Genomic DNA, 19,616 nt, shown 5'->3' on the forward strand with positions numbered 1-19,616 from the left:
TCATTGCTACGATACACAGCTGTGACACATGTTGGCCTCATGAGTTTGCCCTTCATGAACCTGAAGGGTTGTCTAAGGAGAAGGAACACAGACAACACACTAAAGGTCGTGGCTCTGAGCAGTCTGTCATCAGCTGCAGATTTAAAATCTGTCAAGTATTACAGAGAGGAAAAACAAAGTTGTAAAACCAGACAGTAAAGTAAACACCATCAACAAAATCATCCACACACACACAGAAGAGCAGATACAAGTTTCAACGTCCGACAAAGGCATGAACACAAAAACAAACCCATCTTTAAGTTTAATAATTCAGCCTCAGGGTGACACAAGGACGACGTCCATGCACAGAATATTTTCAGCAGCATGCTGCCTTTTATTTCTTGTGTGTTCTGCAGAGCCTGGACCGAATTTAAACATTGTGATAAAGATCCCTCCTACTAAAATATTTTGGTTAATCTAGCTTGATCTTATAAGCTTTATATTACAACACGACCTCAGCCACTAACTGTGAATCATGGAGTCAGCCCCGTTGAGGCTCATTTTTCTTCTAGGGAAATTTAAATCATGTGTTTGTGTCATCTTGTTTACCTGTGATTAATGTTTCCCGAATCCCGAGTCAGTCACTCTCTTGCTTTTTCACATCTGTCTGACAGCAGCTCACTGGGGTTCCCATCCAATCTGCAGCGTCTAACCGCCCCCTGGTGGTTGAATTATATACTACTTCCTCTTATCTTGATACTAAGACACTTCGGTCTTCGAACTGATCCTGTTTAGTTTATATCTTGCCAAATTATGATTAGATTTGAAACATTAACTGTGAAACTATTTGCTGTGCCTATCAATAATTAGAAAAGTTTATATTACAATTAACCTTTCTAAACTAACTAATGTTGCAACTAGATCTATCTCAGTAAATTGGAAAACGCTTTTCTTTGAGGCTTGTCAGATTAAAAGAACTGCTTGAAAATAACCTCTAAGAAGAATATCCTAATTTTAATATTCAGATATATTGACAAATAAAGTTTGGCAAAGAGCATAAAGGGGAAAAAAAGCTGTTTGAATAATAAAGAGAGAATTTTTGTTTTCATTTTAAAATCTAAGGGAGTAAATTCATCAAAAAATTCTGAAACTGTTAAAACAAATTAAGCTATTTTTTTATTAATTTAATTATTAATGCAAGTAAAATTGCCAAGAACATACCGTTACTTTTCAGACATGTAATCAATTTTCATCCTAAACACAGGTCAAAAGGGCAAAAATCTGAGTGAAAAAGAAAGCCAACTTGTCTTTTTCAAATGTACAGAAAGCCAAATATTCTATTTACAAGTTTTTCTTACATGAAAAATGCTTAGTGTTTATCATAATATTCTGGCACTGCAAATGTAAATAAGATTAGTTTTTAAACATCTAAACACAGCAAAAGGAAAAGAACCAAATTCATAATTGTTTCCCAAATCTTTCCAACTTCAATTTTAATTACCTTAAAATGTATTTTAAAATGTTCAATCATAAAATTCTTAAACACATTATTATTCAGTATGAATACAGAATAATGATCAATTTTCTGTCTACTTAAAATTGTTTTCCTTAATGTTTTTGAATAATTTAAAAACATGGTCTAAAATTGGGAAGAGTAAATGAGACATTTGTCCTGTAATAGGAGTTACCAGGCATGAAGTGACAACATGTTTTATTAACATTACTCCAAAACCTTTACACAAACCTCCCCCCAATTCTTGACTTTTTTGACCCTCCCCATCTTTAATATACACCATCCAATTACAAATAAAAAAGGCCCTTTCTACTTCAGATTAGCTTCTTCTTGGCATACCTTTGTACAAATCGGAAAATTCTAAAAAACAAAAACTGATTTGTACATTTTTGTGATGCAGTCTAATAAACAGTGAAATCCAATCTTTCTGTGGTCGTGTTCAAACAGAACCAAGCAGCAAACTGAAGGTTTCAGAAACATAAAAAAGTTAAGAAATGTGACTGTCAATAATAATAAAACTTTGGCTGAAGTGTTTCATCTTCTGAACCACAAGACAAAATTGAAAATCCATTTCAGTTGTATGCACCCGTTTATTCTTAACTTATTTTGCCTCAATAGAAAAAAAAAAGCATACCGTAATTTAAAAAATATGTCCCTGGGAAAATGCATGTTGAAACATTTCTTGAAGCCTCTAAATCCCATTAGTACAAATAATTACATCAAAGCTGCACAAACTGAGACATCCTCTAGCTCAAGTATAAACCTACAGCTTCCATCCATCATGCAGAGCGGGCGGACTTGATAGATGAAGATTATGAAGTGATGCTAGAGTCTAATATTACATTTTGCATTCAGCTACAATGGAACAGGACGAAATTAACTCTGTAGGAGTAAAACGAAATTCATTACAAATATGAGCAGTTCAAAATTCAAAAACACTGAATTATCGAGTTTCTTTCAGGCACTAATAGTCTTTCCTTTAAAAATTAAAAAGAACACAATTTTATGATTTCTATGTACAATCATAAAAAGAATATGAATCTAATATAAGTTCACACTTACAGACTGAGAGGCTGGCTGGTCCACTGGACACGACATGTAAATATAAAATATTACATTTCCAAGACAAAGAAAAAAAAACTTCACAGGTTTTCTCATCTTTTTACTTTTTGTTGTGAAAAGAGAAATATAAAAAATTGAAAATGTGACAAAATACAAACAAAGTATCAACACTCATATTTACAGATATTAAATAACATAAAAAACACACAAGGATAAAAGTGACAGCTGATGCACGAGGCAGGGTGTTTGACTCAAAATTAGTAAAAGATTTCAGAGTTAACATCATAGAAAAAAAAAACCATCTTCGCCTCACTTAAGTTTTTGTTTTTATATTAGTTGTTTTTATTTTAAAGGAAAATGAAAAATAAATATTTTGACAAACAAATGGACAAAAACTAAGGGTTGAACAAATCTGCAGGCTCAGATCTTGTGTTGGCATAACTCTTGAACACATTAAACAAACTGTTTCTGCTGAAACTCAATTTCTGCACCACTGCTCAACTTAAACAGAAGCCGGCATTCTTATAGTGTATGTTTGCTGGAAAACAAATTAACAAGACTCCTTTGTAAAAATGTATGCCTTAACATTTACAAAAATAACAAAAAAAAACAAAAAATACTCAGATTTTCTTTTAACCAAACAGCGTCTGCCGTCATGCAACAGCTGTCAGTGTTGTCAAATAATCTGATTTATGAAACGCACTGTATTTACAACAAAATGTAAAGGCCTTTAAAGTTTCCTGTCTTTTTTCAGATGAAGGAATACTAGATTTCTGCAGTTTTATTGATCACAATGTATATAAATATGTACATCATGTCTCTTTTACTAGTTAGATCTATATGCCTAGAATCCCCCAAGATGGAAGTTTTAAACCCTGAAACCATTAAAAAACTCAATCCATGACACTGAAAACACTTCGTCCTGAAACCTGAATATAATCTCTAAACATGTAGATTATATCGCAATAACTTATTTTCTTAGTGACTTTAGTATGTCTGCAGACCCAAAGAGTTGACGGGTTTAAATATGCAACGTCCACAAGAACTTCAAAATGTGGCCCCGCCAAACTGAACAGAGTCCGATAAAGAGTCAAATTTGATAAAGATTTGACTGTCAAAGGGAAATAACCGAGTAGTATCTAAAAAAAACTGGAACTGATAAGTTTGATCCACTTTCAAGCGCTGGTGGTGCCCTCTTTGTCTTTTTATTTTAAGGAATAGATCTGTATATTTTGACAGTATTTTATTTAGTCCCGTCAGTACCAGTCGCTGTTGAAATGCTAACTCAGAATTTAACACAGCTTTGTTCGATTTTAACCGTCTCTGAAACTTTTTTTGCTTAGTGAAGAAATTTTTTAAATTTTCCTTTGATCCTTCATCTGCGTCACCAACCTTCAACCATCAGACTCGTCTCTGTTTCTCCTCAGACTCCTGACTGGCTGATCAAGTATTCGGGTGTTTGAGTTCGGGCAGGTAGAGGCTGCCCTGGAGAGGGGGACGAAGACGATGGATGGTGCTGGTGGCGCCCTCTGAGGGAGGTGTTGTTGCCATGGTGATGGTGGGCACCGTGCTGGGAGGCGGGCGGAGGAGGGGTGGGTTCACGAAGAGATGGAGGGACAGCAGAGGACTTTATGGGGACGATGCGAGTGTCCATGACCTCACAGTCGACCTGCATCATCATCTCGTAGCCCTGAGACGAGTTGTAGAGACTCTCTGAGGAGGACGAGACCAGAAAGGTCAAACCGGGTCAGCAAACGCATCACTTATTGCTCTTCAGATGTTTTAAACATCATCCAGACAGACTCACCGTTAACAGACATGGCCGGCATCACCAGAGACATTTTAGGCCGGCTGGTTTTGTTGTGGCTGATGGCAGGCAGTAACAGGTGGTCCTGCAGGAATCAACACATTTTGATTGATTCATATCTGATATTTAAGATCTAAAATCACAAATTGGAACTGAAATGTTTTCAATAGTCTTACCCTCCTGAAAGACACGACGTAGAACGTGTCTTCCCTACGGTCGATGGCGTCCAGGAAGTCGCTGTAGGTGACCTCAGGACCAGGAAGTACCCTCAGCTGACTGCAGGGGAAGCCAAACAAGAACCAGAAGAAGAAACTTAACAACTAAAACCAAAATATTAATATTCTGTTTAGAAATATTCTAAGAATATTTTTATTCCTAGAATAGAAATATTCTAAGAACTATGGCAAAAATTTTCTGTTTAGTTAAAATCAAGCACTACAGAAAGGGAAAAATTTTTAAAAACATATAAAAAGATGTGATGGCCAAAGCCATAGTCCAGTAATAAGATGGAATCAATCAGTAATTATTGTGAACATATTTGATGTTTCCAGTCTCAGAAAGGAAAAACGTTTGTAATGTTAGAATAATTAGAATGAGCTGCTGCTGAGACAAAACTGATTTGAACTCTAAAACTGGTTGTAATATTTGTTAAATGGGATAATTCAACATACTTAAGCTCCAAAAGAACCAGTAATACTTGTCCTTCCAATTCAGGATTTGATTACTTCAATGTTCAACTTTAGAAATTTAGAAGAAAACAACTGAATTTTTTGGATATTTTATACGATAAATTTGGTATTAACTATTTCTTTTCAGTTTTTTTGTACCTGTAGTCTGTCAAATGAGAAAAAAACCTGTCTTCTTTACTCATAGTTAAGCCTCCTTCTTAGTAACAGTCTTGTTTACATTGAGGAGTGTGTGTTTGGTTGCACCTTTCTATGGAGCGGTGAGCCTGGATCGGCAGATATCTGGAAATGTTTGCCTTCCTCAGTTGAGCTTTCTGTTTCAAAAGAAAGATACAAAAAAGGTTTGTCTTGATTTTTTCCAGTTAAATCCTTTACAACTGAAACTGTGTTCGTGTGCTGCTGCCTTCCCAGGCTAAGAAAGTATTCCAAAACAGATCTTAACGAATCCTTGTTAACTAAACCATTTTTAAAAAGTAGACAAATATTTAAAATATGAATATTTCTCACCTGGGTGATCTTTGCTTTTTTGGCCGTCTTTGCTTTTCCTCCAGACTTCTTCCTGTCGATTTGATGTCGATGAACCCATCCTCTTAGCTCGTCTGCGAGCCTGTAGTCACAGAAATCTTTCAGTTTAAGCTGCTACGCAAAAAAAAAAGTTTTATTTCTCATTTTGTTTGAAACTAGCTTTATTGTGTCCACTCTACTGACTTCTTTACTGGACAGTGATTTATTTGGATAAAACTCATCAACAAAATGTGCAGCAGCTGCTCATAAATATGAGCTGAGGAAAAACAATCCCAGGAAATCTAACTGAACTATCACACCAAAGATGAGCACATTAATGAGATGCAGGCAGTGAAACAAACAGGGTTTTTGTGACTGATGTTTAATCTTTACTAAAGAAATGACAAAAGAATAATAAGGTAATTCAAGTATTACCTATTGCCTGTGTAGTTTGAGGGGTTTAAACAGCTTTTGTTATAAATTTCTCCTGGTAAAAAATGAAGGCGTGATAAAACAAGGACAGACCTGAGAGACTCAGAGCGGTTGAACTGTCGGCAGTCTGAGGAAGTGAAGTAACGTTCGATGTCTGGCAGAACCAGATCTTTCATGTCACTGAACATGTCACTCAGGTTTCTGCCCAACAACCAGAAAATACAGGACAATGGTTAGACACTAGGAAAGCTGCTGAGAGCAATAAAATAAATAATCATATGTTTAGAAAATGTGCTTTAAATTAAGATTCCTTAAATAAAGTTGGAAAAACTCCTGCAGAGAAACGCTATGTTCCACATGCAAGAAGTGAGGGATTATGTTGTAGAACCAGCTTTGTTGGGTGTCTAAATAAAATGCAGGTTACCATTCTGGATAGCAATGAGTTTACAACAGTCAAGGAACACAATGAGAACTGTGACACCAATATGAAAATAACCAAACGGCATCATTTATCTGCTGATTTAAAAAAACAAAAACAAAAAAAAAAAAAGATAAATCTAGCATTTGAGTTTTTAATGGTTGTTTAAAAAAATTAATTGACCACTCGCAGGATTTATTCTGCAATAACTTTTGATCCTGTCTTAAGTAAAAAAAATTTCACAGTTCTTCAAGTAAAAGTACTTATTGCAAAGTTCTTTGAAATATTATCAATACAACAATATTGACATAACATTGAGTAGCCCTTAAATAAGGGTCAATGTATTGCTAAAAAAAAAAAAAAAAAAAAAAAAAAAAAAAACAAGAAAAAACTACATTCTACATCAGTCTGTGTTTGTTAGTGTAAAGTATAAAGTTATTTTGGGTTGTGAAAACAGTCACCTTCAGTGTAATAGCTTGTTTTTTAAAACTTAGTGTGATTTTATTCATATAAAGCTAATCAAAATTCCACAGTGGAAGTTGCCGCCTCAGTTTATTCCCAGTCTTTTCACTGCATGTCAAGATAATGTGTTCACAGCTATTGATCTGCCTCACCGAAACTGATAAGACTCTGGAGCGTATCTCTCCGCCTCTCCACCCTTCCACCGCTCATCACCGCTGGACTCCGGTTTTTCTGGTTTGTCCTCAACTTTCTGGAGAGGTTGAGGATCAGCCTGGCGATCCTGCTGCTGTTCGATCTCCAGCAGCCGGCGACCCGTGTAAGACACCAGATCTTCCTGCAGACCAGCTGACAGCTTCCTGTCAGTGATGCTGCAGCGATAAACACCAAAATCATTTAAACCTCAAATACAAGCGTTGTGGTTTTTCCATACAGGACAATATAATTTGTGCTTTTACTTTGTAAAAACAACAATTAGACATTGAATGACACAATAACAAGCTGAGATGCTAAATTAAATCATAATATTTTGAAGAAAGCCGTGAGCGAATACCTGACGGGGCCAAAGCTGAAGGTCATGAACAGCAGAACCGCCATGACACACACTGCTCTCTTGTTGCTTGCAGAGTCGCCGCTCTGAAACACAAAGAGCATAAAAATGGAAATTTTGCTTCACACATGCTGAATCTCAGGAATGTGTAAAATCAACTTTCTATTTTGCAAACCTGTCCATTTTGCTCTATGAAAAAAAAAAAGCTTGCATGATTTCTAGTTTTGTTTTTTTATCAACAGGATTAGCAGGTTTCTCTGTTTCTTGTGCGTTTTCCCATCACTCAGTCTTCAGGTCTTGTTATTCAAGTTCCCCTGTTTATCACATGCTTCTTCCTCTTCTTCAGGTGTGCAGGTGCAAAACCAACAGTAGAACTAAAGTGTGGTTTTCTCCTTATGAGTTTTAAAGACATAAACCTTATCTTTTAAAATCCGATGCTTGGTCATTTTAGAACACGTTTTTGTTTTCTATTATTGTAACTCATTCTTTCTTCATGCCTGTCCATCCTAAAGTTCTCCTTCATAACTGTCTCACCTCCTTCACAGCCAGTCTCTCCCTCAGCGCCTGGTTCTCCCTGCGGAGTCGTTCGTTCTCCTGCTGAGCTTCCCTCAGCTGAGCCTCCAGGTTCTGCAGGTATTCCTTCTTTTTCTTTCTCGACTGGCAGGCAGACTCTCTGTTTTTTATCATCCTCTGTTGCCGCTTTAGCACCTTCATCTATGCAAGGAAAAATTTGAAGAGAAAGAAAGTAGGCAGAAGTGATTCAGAATTCAAAATGGGAAAGAAATCAGCTAGATGAGATAAAAATCAGCAGCAGAAATTGAGGTTGGTAAATCTTTATCACGTCTATGTATAACTGAAAAACTTTATATTTTTATTTCTCTGGGTACCAAGCAAAAATGAAAAGATGTTTATAAACCTCTGAGTAATGAACTGTTGTTATTGATATTAGTTTCAGCACATTTACAGTCAGAAAAAGAGCAAAACATTGTAGCCAGCCTTTAACCTGGCAGGGTTTTGTTTCAGTCTGAGTCACCACATCCACCTACTCACATCAATGTCGTTGGAGTTGTTGCTGGGTAACGGCGTGGTCGCCGGGACGATGGGCTTGCTGGTTGAGGAGGCAGCTGGGCTGGAGCAGTGCTGAGGGATGCTAGGGGACACGGGCTCCATTTTGACAATAGCCGGAGCCGAACTGAGACAGACGGACGGAGAGAGGACGACTGGAGGGAGAGAGTAGCTGCGTTAGCGATCAGACATAAAGCTAATTACTTTACCTGAAATTTAAAATAAAAGGACAAAAACCTGGGAATTTATATGGTAGTTACATTTGATTTAATATGAAAAATACTTGAAGACCTTCATTCTTTAACAAAATAAATATGAAAATTTATAAATACGGCTAACAGGACAATACTGTCCTACCGGGTCTGTTCTGATCCATGGAGGGGAGCCCCTGCAGTATGAGGGTCTTCGCTGGTGCAGGGCTCTGAGGGACGGGGAGTGTAGCAGCAACACACACCGGTCGGGGCTGGATGGGAGGTTTGGTGCTCAGGATGCTGCTGGCTTTTAATGTGCTTGGCAGGACTGCTACAAAACACACACTTTTAGGTTATTTCAGTTATATACAATATATTCTGTACCAGTTTCTCTGTGTTGCACACAACTGTTCTGAAATGCTTTGCTCCTTGAACGCACTAGATTAAAATGACTAAACACTCTCTCCAGCATATTATTGAGTTCAGAAGAAGCTTTTTAAATCAGTTCTCCCTCAACATCAAGTGTAAAGAAACAAGAAAAGATTTCAAACATGGAGAACAGTTCAAAACAACTTCACATTGTACATGTTACCAAATGTTATTTTAATTTTAGTGTCATAAATCAGCCAAAATTGTCTTGTCACTACGACTGAGCCCAACCTCAAGAATAAACAAAAATAATTTGCATGATCAGAACTAAACAGTCATTCAAAAAGGGTTCTAATATCAAAGCATACGAAGGAGACAGCAGCTTCAGGTTGGGAACTTTTCTCTGATTCTCAACACCAATCTTGATTTTGTTTTCATTTCGAAATAATTTCTATGATCCTTGTCCCAATGAGGAAATATCTTTTCAAAGATTTTTTTTTTTTTTTTTTTACTAGGCATAAAATTCCTAAAAAGTAGCATAGCTCATAAATATACATACACATGATAAAACAAGACAATAACTGAGCAGATAGAACTATGCAATAATCCTTCATGTTTTCATTAAAGCTAATAAAGGGGCTACCTAAATGCCAGAAACTTCAAACTGTCCTAAATGCCCAAAGTTTTGAGTGCATTTTGTTAATTTACATCCAATATTTACAACTGTATGTGCTTAATCAAGAAAACAACATTGTGAAGTCTCCAAGACTGCAGAATGAGGGGCTATTTAAATGTCCCAAGGCCTTTCAGTATGAAGACCAGAAAAGTTCCATTTATCCAAAACTCTGTATTCGGTTACAACCCGCCAAAGACCCTTCTTCAGAGGAGGAGTTCCCACACCTATACAGTACTCCCACCATTATGTGGGAGCTGCCCCAGGGTCTGTGTTCAGAATACCTCCACAAATGAGTGGAGTACAGGGTGGAGGGTAAACCGAGCTCTCTATTCAGGCTCTAGCGCTGACAGCTCACAGATATGTGCAGAGAAAAAAACTCGGCAACACTAAACACGAGTGGAATATCCTTTTTTTTCAGTTTTGCATGAACAAAAGGTGTGGAGTGCTAATGTAATGCTTGTCTAGCGCTTCTTATTGTGTCAACATAGAAGAATATTAAAGTAAACACTTCAGAAGAAGTCACATACCTGCAGTTTGTGTCGGTATTCCATTGATGACTGCTTGGACTGATGTTAATGGTGTCTGCAGCTGAGTCTGTGTCATTATTGGAATCTGGGACTGGGGCGGGGGTACTGCTGTCGTTGCCACGGTTACCTCCATCGTCCCCAGCGGAGGAGACAGTACGTCTCCATACATGTACGGAGGAGTCGGAGGGTTTTCGGCTTTAATTGTAACCTGGAAAGGAGATGGGACAATAAGTTTGTGTTCTTCCCTCCCAGTCTGGTCATTACTGTAAATAAAAATTAGTTCTTAATCATTCACCTGGTCAAATAAAGGTTAAATAAATAAAAATAAATAAAGATGGCCTCTTTACACTATGACTTTGAAATATATCTTCAGTTATTTATTAGTTTTCCTTAATATTAAAAGATAAGTTTCCAAATCATGACACAAACTGTTTTATTGGTCCATTTGTGTGATAAAACTGCCACCTCAATCATCTGAAAAATCCCACCTGTGGGTCTGGCGACGAGGTCGAACAATCTGACTCCAGCGAGGAAGCAGGAGAGGGAGGCTCAGCCTTGACCTGGAACACTGAACAGAAACCACATAACTAGTGGAAACATTGTAAAAACACAATGTGCAAAGATTAGATTAGGAAAAACTCAGCTTACACATTTCCACAGGGAGCGGCTCTGTCAATGTCATCTCATTTTTTATCACCGAAGCGTTTCCTAAACAGAAACAAAACAAGCACACAAACAGAGATGGATGTTGTGATATTAAACAACATTATGACTGGATAAATAAAACCCTTTAAATGCAATTCTATACTTTCACCAAACTTAATATTAAATGAAGAGCAAAAACCTTTCAAAATTTTGCTGAGTGAAAATGTTCTTAAAGGAAAACAGAACAGATTTTTAAGCAAATATCATTAGATTTCTTAATTTCTGCCAAAAATAATAAATACTATTTAATAAACATGTCGACATAAATTAAAACCTGAAGTAGATTTTTTCTCTTAATGCTAACCAGGAATCAAAATAAATGGTTTTGTTCAAAAGGTAGTTTATCCTCTCAGGTACAGTGAGCTACATACATACATACAGGGATAATGTCCACCCTATATTTAACTCTTTGTTCGGTTTAAATTAAATTAAATAATAATTTTAAAAAATCATTAAAGAATAATAAAGCTCCATGTTAGGAAAACATTGCTGATAGTGGGTAAATTATCTGTTGCAACCACTACAAAAAAAAAAAAAAAAATCTATTGCAGGTGTGAGCATCAATCACAATGAAAAACACAAACAGGCCAAATATGATTATACATTGTATATACTTTAATTAAATATCATTATTAATCAAACATTTTATTCAAGCAGTCTTCTTGGATTATTGTTGTAAGTTTAAAAGTAGCTACACTGGATGTATAGAAGGTGAATAGTTAAATCCCTGAGAGGATTTTTTTTGTCTGTATTCATAAGTTTCTCAGACAGAGGAAAGCAAAACAGCACTAGATACAAGATTTAGTGAATTGAGCTCTGTTGGCTCTCTGCCAAAAAAAACATGAAAGTGAGAAATTTACATCTTCTATGGATAAATAGTGAATAAAAATGCCACTGATCCTTTAATTTGAATTCATTTGGGATTTCAAAGAACCATGCAACCACATAAACAACACAGGCAAGCTTAAACTGTTAAGCTAATATGTTTTCGATTAAAAACAAGTGGTTTTGAGTATTAGAATCATTATGTTTTTATTTTCACATTGGCCCTTAAATCTCACTAAATAGGCATAAAAATAAAGCCTATAGGATGAGAAGACATGCAGATGTAGACAGAGTGACTCTGCTTCTAGTAGCTGAATGTTTCCACAGACTGAGGACGAAGCGTCTCGTGTTACAGAGACGACTGATCCGTGAAACCAAAATGCTAAGTGATGTGATCCAAGGGCCCTGAGGTGAGAGCCACAAGCAACCGGACGGTGTGTACCTGTAAGAAGGTTGTCGTCAAGGTATCGCCATGGTGATGTGCGGTTGTCAGGATCGAGGGTGAGCACGAGGTCATTGTCAAACTGTGAGGAGTTGGTGGAGAGGTTGGAAAGAGAGAGAGTGAAGTGGAAAAAAGTCAGGAAGTCAAGAATCAAACATGTCCAAACAACTGCAGGGTCAGTGTGTCTGTGTGTGAGTGTGTGTGTCTGTTTGTGTTACTCAATCAGGCGACACACACCATCTGCCTGCACTGTGCCCTGACTATTCATCTGTGAGAGCTGCTGCTTCAACCTGACTCTAATTTTATATAAACACTAGAGTTTCACTCACACAAGGGTTTGTTACTGTATTCTTACAAGCATTTAAAAATAAAATCTCTAACAAAGTCTGTGTACACATAAAGCTAAAATTTGGGAATTGACAACATTTACATTATAATCGGGTTTATAGAGCTCAATAACATGACGCTGAAAGCCTTACAGTGCAGACTGGATCAACAAACTGCAAAGAGATTCTATCAAAACCATCGCTAAACCAGTTCCTCAAAAAACTGCAAACTGTCTGCATTTTGTTTGACTTCTCAGCCGTTCTGTTTATAAAAAAAAAAAAAAAAAGCACAAGATGTTAACTGTACAGGTTTTACCAGGATGTAACTCGATAATGTCCAGGAACAAGGATTCATGCCAAATCTAACACCTTTAAATGCACTTGAAGACGTCTTGAGATAACTAGTGAAACCATGGTAAAAACAACAAAAATGTCAAACGTACAAGTGATTACAATTTCCCCCATCAATTTATTGAAATATTCAAGCTTAGAAACTCCACTGCTGTCCAATAAAATGTTAAAGCAGAATCATAAAGCTAACTTTCAAAGATAATGCAAGATTAACATCCAAATGATATTGCTCTTTCCATTGTTACATTTAGTCTCTACTCCTGAAAAAATATAGTTTGATAATTGTCAAATTTATATAGCTGAAAATAAGGAACATGCCAATACAACAGAAAAAGCTAATATTGATCTTAAATTGCCAAATTTTTATAGAATTCTAGTGTGACAGCAATTCAACAATGTTTCTACATCAACTTCACTTTTTATATAAAATTCCAGTCAAATTTGTCTGCTAGACAAACACAAACATTTATTTTTATCTAACTACTTACAATTAAAATGTTTTTACAACAATAAGCATTATACTATAATTGATATTCCTTTTTTATACTTTCGGAAAGAAAAAACCTGAGCACCACAGGTTAATAGGTGCTTATGGTTTTTATACAGAATATCTGCTTTTGTAGCCAACACAGTAAGTTTGCCAATACACTGTAACTGATCTAATACAATAAAGATACAAGAGCACCCAAGACAGATCTGATATGCTTTAAAACAATCAAGTAGAACAATTTAAATTTTAACAACTTTTTGTGAATAACTAAACTTTCATTAACTAAACAGTCAGCAGAAAATGCATTTCAAAACTTTCAGAGAAAAAAATCAAAATATAGCCTCCACTAGAGTAACAGCTAGTGTTTTGTTAGAATAATTAGAACAAAAAAAGAGCAGTAAGAATAACTAAATAATAAGAGAACACTTTTTGGTAAATCTGTTTTTTGAACATGCTATCCATCCAGTGACTTATATTTTTCAGAAAGTAGAGATAATCCAACTGATTGGGTGAAATAAAACTGAGCTGATGAAGTCTTAAAAATTATTTGAATGTTTATTTTTAGAGGGGTTCCCACTGATTAAATTATTCCAAAAAAACTGATGCACTTGGATGTCATCTAAAAACATTAATCTGTAACCATGGTTACTGTACTCATGCATTTGGATATTTGTTTTGTTCTCTTCACCTGATTCCTTTTTGACACAAATTGTACAGAAAAACTAGATATTTTCACTGGTCTAACAATCTGAACTGTCAAACTTACTTTAATTTTTTTATAACAACATCGCTACATTACATGGGGCAAGAAACATCCATATCTCTGCAACTAAGTTATAATTCTGATTATTTATTCTCATTAATCCAAAGGGAATTATTTGTACTAATATTCTTTGTATCAGTTTTAACGAGTGTTATTTTATTCATCCAAGTTTAGAGACTATAGAGTAAATTATCATATAGAAGGGATCAAATTGAATAATGAATGCCGAGTGTCAGCTGCACTGAAACAAAAGCTGCAATACATAGACATATTTTCATGACCGTACCGATGGTTCGTATTTCAACCCTGGACTGAAGTCCCCGTCCTCTCCTTCCTCCATGCTCTCACACTTGAACAGGCAGGCATCTGCAGAGGAGACAAAATTTTCAAAGCATCAGCAGAGAGCAGGAAATAAAACTCAGGGACAGATGATGAAGCGAAAAACAAGCTGGTCCAAGACCAGAGAGTCAAATCAGCCATTTAATTTGCATCTCTGAACATGTAAAAACTACTTAGGAACACTAAACATCACCAAAAATCATTCAATTTAACAAGAAGGCAACACTTTGAAAGAAACAAAATTGAAACACAAACAGATTCAGTCATGCATCAGTTTGACTGAAAGTGCATGCAAATGTTCTCTCACAAGTTAAACCTCAAAACACAATTAGAGGACAGCAAATAACAAAAATGTTGTTGTTAACCTCAAAGGTTTTGAACTGAATGTTCAGTCTTCTCACATAAACGAGTTAAAAGAACCAGGAGCATATTTGTGACTTTCTGTCTGGCAAAACCTTAAACATATATAAATAGGTCTGCAACAGCCAGCTGAAACATAATGTTAATTCACAGTTCATAACTGCATAAAACAATTTAGGGACAGAATACTGTTCAGTGAGTTGTTTAAGTTTTTACTATTGCATCTCTTTTCAATGGCACTGAAAATAGATGCATATAAGTGAATTAACTTTTTTGCTAACGATTACTAGCTAACAGTCACGCTAACCATGTGATATTCTCAATGATTCTTACTTCATATTATATATTGTTTTAATTTTCTAATAGAAAATTTTTTCTATTACTTGGTTGCTGATATTAAAATTTTATACGAACAAAAAAATTATTATTTTTCCTTAGCTCAGAATCTGAATTAACAAATGAGTTGTTTATACAAACTGTGATGGCTGAATGAATGTACAACGTTCCCTCACATGTTTAAAAGCCTTCGCTAAAGAAATTTGAGAAGCATCAGATAAACACTTATGAACTACATTCCTCCAGCCAGGAGGAGGAGAAATCTGTGAGGTGACACAAATATTTTAGAAAGTTGCAATGTTCACTGACACCAGCCAAACTGAATCTCAAGCAAAAGGTTTAACAATGTACATGTGATTTTAATATCTTCATCAAACTCAATGAGCTACAAACTACAGAGACATTACACATAAACGTGTCAACCACGAGTCTTCAAGAGATCACATCAGGAGATACGAAAACATGTTCCTATTTAGTCTGACACACAAGTGCTGTTGTTTGTAAAAAAGCCAATTTGATGCCTCGTTTACAGGAAATGAGCAAAGTGGTAGAAAGTTGTACCCCTCCCATCATGCTTTGTGTTCTCTGATGAGCCACACACTGGACTTTGAAACTGAAATAAACAGGGGACACTTCAGCTTTTACTGTGATCAGATTCTGTTAAAGAGAACGAAAAATTGAAAGAAACATTTTTTTTAATCAGTTTTAAAGTTCCATAAACAAATGATGATACTTACTAAAGTTAATTTATATGAACAAAGAAGTCAAGTAATTAATAAAAGAAAAGTTTCTGTAAGGTTTTAAGTCTTTTCTGCTCATTACATGAAAGAACTTACATTTTTAAGCAACAGACAAAAGAACAAAGAAATGCAACATAATCTAGATTATCTCGCTCAAATGCAGAAAGATTGTTACTGAATTTTAACTTTTCAGTGTTACAAGAATTTGAGATTGCAGGAAATCGTAAATTTTTCTTCTGAAGCAGTTCATGCAGCTCAACTTAACGTACTTTCTGTCAGCCTTAAGTAATGATTCACCTACCCTTAACCTAAATCTAGTCACGTTTACTACTTGACTGGAAGGGACGAGCAATAGCTTTGTCCTTCGGGACACAGTGAGCCATAAAACTGCTCAGTTTGACTGTCAAATTTACCTAAAAGATCTGAGGCGAAGACGGTTGACAGAGCTAAACAGAGAAAACATATCAAGTCCAAACTTTAATCTGCAAGAGCAAACAACACCTCAACAAGAAGTCTCAAACACATCTACTGACTGTTCATCAGAAACTGTCAAAACCACTAACCACCAATAAAGATGACTGATAACGATCAGTACATTGGTTAAGACGTGTTGAAGCCGACTGCTACAGTCTACATTCACTCTAGGAGTGAAAAGAACAGTATTTCAACACAGGTGGGTTAAATGTAGGCCCTTATCAGATTCTCAGTAAAAAAAAAGAATAATAATTTAAAAAAAAAACTTAAGTAAAAATATCTCAGTATCACAGTATTTACACTTTATGCATAGCATTAACATATTTCTTTTTATTTAATGATAATACAGAGATGTAAATAAAACATTACAAACATAATCTAAAATGAGTGTTGAAATGCCTATTTTAAATTTAACTATTTTGACTTTTTTGTCATTCTGCTCTTTATAAAACACCACTACATGTGCTACAAGATGATGTTAGCTGGTTAATTAGTCACACTATCTGTTTTGTTTAAATTTGTCTTTCTTATAAGCTATGGAAAAGAGTAGTGGCCTTTATTCAGCCAGCTGACCAACAGTCTGCAAAAACAGGCGAAGAAAGGAGCAGAAGGATTGATATACATCAAACTAGAAAAAATTTTGGTTGCAACAACTTTTTTTAGCATTTTATTGCAACCACTTTAAATTGTAAGAACAAGTCAAAAGAAAGAAAACAATTTAATAGTTTTTAAAACATCACTTTTTAATGCTATGATAACCAGCCCACAATAATGATAACTGAATTGAAGTCCAACACATATCAAGAAGGACTACCAAACATTTTTTTAAATTGCTGATTAGATTGGTACAATATCTAAATTTTAAAATTTCTACTTGAGATCACCACAGTGATATCACTGCACAAAATCACAACCGCCTGCTTAGATGCAATATTTGGTAAGCTATGAAGTGTATGAATTAATGTTCTGCAAGCTAATTTTGTATTTAACCAGTTTAATGGACTCAACATCTTTTTAGCCCACACCTGTTCTTGAAACCAATGATTGAGATGTTAAATATTACTGCCTGTTCTGAACACATAATGACGATGAGACAAAATAGATCAAAATTTGGGCTAACCTATTAAAAAAATATTAGTATCAAAACAATAAATTGTATGTTCTTCCAGCAGCAGTAAAACCGTGGCTTAGTTAAAAATAAATAAATAAATGTATTCCCATGCTAAGCTTTTTTGTTGTCAAATTGTTTTACCAAAACCACTACGGGAGTATATTTCACATATTACAGCTGCAAACTAGATTAGAAATTTGTTTTTCTGACTATTAGCAACTAAACGTCTGCAATTTTTAGCGATGTTTTGATAAGTATTGTTGCATTAAAACACAGTGATGGACTGTAGGAAATAGTGGGAACTCATATCAAACTAAAAATATGTTTAGATGAAAATCATGATAACAAGAGTCAACAAAGCGGCAATTTTAAAGAGAAAAAGTTAGAGCAGGTTATATAAAACGTTCAATCACGTTCCCAGCCACTGTGAGGATGACAAACAGCTACGTCCGGGTTAGATGATTGAGGAAGCAAGTTCAGAGTAACGCTAAAACTGCGTGCAACACGTATCACAATGAAAACCAACTTAAATATAAATTATAGTTGTAAGACTCGGGAAGAAACACTAAAAACGTGTAAAACTGAAATGAAAATCTTGTAACGCCCTGATGGCCTCGCCTCGGTATAGCAGTTAGCGCACCCAGTTAGCTTGTAATGTCAATCTAATCCATTTATTTTCATTTATAGACGGATTTAAAAATGTTCTTACCCCAATCTTCGCTAGTTAATAGGTTATCAGCGAAGAATCGGCTGTCCAGATCAGACAGTAAGTCCGCAGTCATCGCCACAAAGGCGGTGTGTGTTTGGACAGCAGGAGTCTGCAGTCAGACGTGATAACAGCAGCTAAACAAACATAGACTAAATAAAACTCTTAGCTTTATCCTCAAGCTAACGCGCTAATTCTAGATTTGGCTACCATTTGCGATATGAAGTAACAGAATTTTTTAGAATCGAGTATAAAACTGGATTTTCTTTCATGCCCTCCAGTCAAGTTATCGACCCTTCGTTTCGCTTTGCATATGACAGAATAGGAAACGCATTTTCCAGAAGGTTACCGCCTGCTTTTGTTGGTTTACCCAATGAGAGTAAAGAAGGCTCTGATCGACGCAGATAAGAGCCAATGAGGTAGCCGAAAGACTTTGATTGGGCAGCTAGGCAACCTATTGTTAAACAGAACTTGTGGGACATCCCTTTAAAGATGATTCTGTCCAATAAGACTGCGGATTTTTGATTGACAAAAACCCTGAGCCAAGCGACGCGACAATTTCCAGCGCAAACAAAAATAGTTATGAGAAGACTCACGTGGATTCAAGCATTGTAACAGAAAGCTGACCTGTATCAGACTAGGATGTTTGCTATATGCAAAACATATAGCAATTCATTATTAATTTTAGAAAAAATTAAACATTTACAAAACATTGATTTCTATGGGATTAGAACCAGTTTTAGAATGTTATGCATGTGCCGGGCGGGAGCTGTTACATAACCGAACAGGGAAGAGGTGGTTATACTAAAACTTTAACCACAAGTTGCTTTTTCAGTGTCAAAAGAGCCGTCTAAAAATCAATTTCAATTTTCCAGAATGTGAATCATGCGCTGTAAATTCACAGGGCTGTTGATTCGTCAGAGGGAGAGTTTGTTTGAAAAAGTAAGACACGGAATAAATTTTTCAGTTCCCATAAAAGTAAAGTCCAATACATTTAAAACATCGATTTTCAAACACTGAGGTGGATGTCAATTTTTTTTCAAATTTTTTGTACCTTATGTGATGTAATTTTAGCTTCATGTGTCATATTTTAGTGTGCATTATATAGTTGTTTTTGACTCACTATTTTCATAAAATCGAGAAAAAAAAAACAATCAGATAAGATATGGTAACTTTTTAAATCATTGCAAAAAGAAAGAAAAGCAGTCAATTTAAGGCCTTAAACACATTTGGCATCTTAACTTATTCCATAATCAACAATTGGATGTTAAGACTACACTCTTGTGTGTTTGTGCTGTACTTTGCTACTATTCTCTTCTTTATCATATTTCCGTTAGAGTTCAGATATTTGTACTGTCTGTACACTAGAAGAGTGTGAATTCCTTGTTTTTGCACACAAGCTTGGCTGAA

General features: G+C 35.6%; 1 protein-coding gene across 2 annotated transcripts; it reads right to left on the reverse strand.

The window, feature by feature from the left end:
• Window positions 1-1,201: 1,201 nt before the first annotated feature.
• On the reverse strand, window positions 1,202-18,560 carry atf6b (activating transcription factor 6 beta). 2 transcript variants are annotated; one of them, XM_044139352.1, is made up of 17 exons: window positions 18,210-18,529; window positions 14,427-14,506; window positions 12,211-12,292; window positions 10,887-10,946; window positions 10,727-10,806; window positions 10,239-10,446; window positions 8,833-8,994; window positions 8,461-8,630; window positions 7,945-8,124; window positions 7,414-7,496; window positions 7,016-7,231; window positions 6,077-6,184; window positions 5,555-5,654; window positions 5,294-5,361; window positions 4,538-4,637; window positions 4,362-4,446; window positions 1,202-4,267 (listed from the first exon to the last, which is right to left on the reverse strand). In XM_044139352.1, the coding sequence occupies exons 1-17, from the start codon at window positions 18,280-18,282 to the stop codon at window positions 3,978-3,980; spliced, it is 2,145 nt and encodes a 714-aa protein (XP_043995287.1). In that variant the 5' UTR covers window positions 18,283-18,529; the 3' UTR covers window positions 1,202-3,977. The 2 variants fall into 2 exon arrangements, with proteins under 2 accessions (XP_043995287.1, XP_043995286.1); XM_044139351.1 differs by having other exon boundaries at window positions 1,203-4,267; window positions 8,833-8,997; window positions 18,210-18,560.
• Window positions 18,561-19,616: the final 1,056 nt, after the last annotated feature.

The sequence above is a fragment of the Gambusia affinis genome, linkage group LG14 (assembly GCF_019740435.1).
Source record: "Gambusia affinis linkage group LG14, SWU_Gaff_1.0, whole genome shotgun sequence".
Taxonomy (NCBI): Eukaryota; Metazoa; Chordata; class Actinopteri; order Cyprinodontiformes; family Poeciliidae; genus Gambusia; species Gambusia affinis.

What these genes read in the sequence shown, in the direction of transcription:
- atf6b (XM_044139351.1), bottom strand. Translation starts at nt 18,282, where the DNA reads ATGACTGCGGACTTACTGTCTGATCTGGACAGCCGATTCTTCGCTGAT. An exon ending in ATTAACTAGCGAAGATTGGG is followed by an intron (nt 14,507 to 18,209) that starts GTAAGAACATTT and finishes TCTCCTCTGCAG; the next exon opens with ATGCCTGCCTGTTCAAGTGT. An exon ending in AGAGACTGGCTGTGAAGGAG is followed by an intron (nt 7,497 to 7,944) that starts GTGAGACAGTTA and finishes TTTGTGTTTCAG; the next exon opens with AGCGGCGACTCTGCAAGCAA.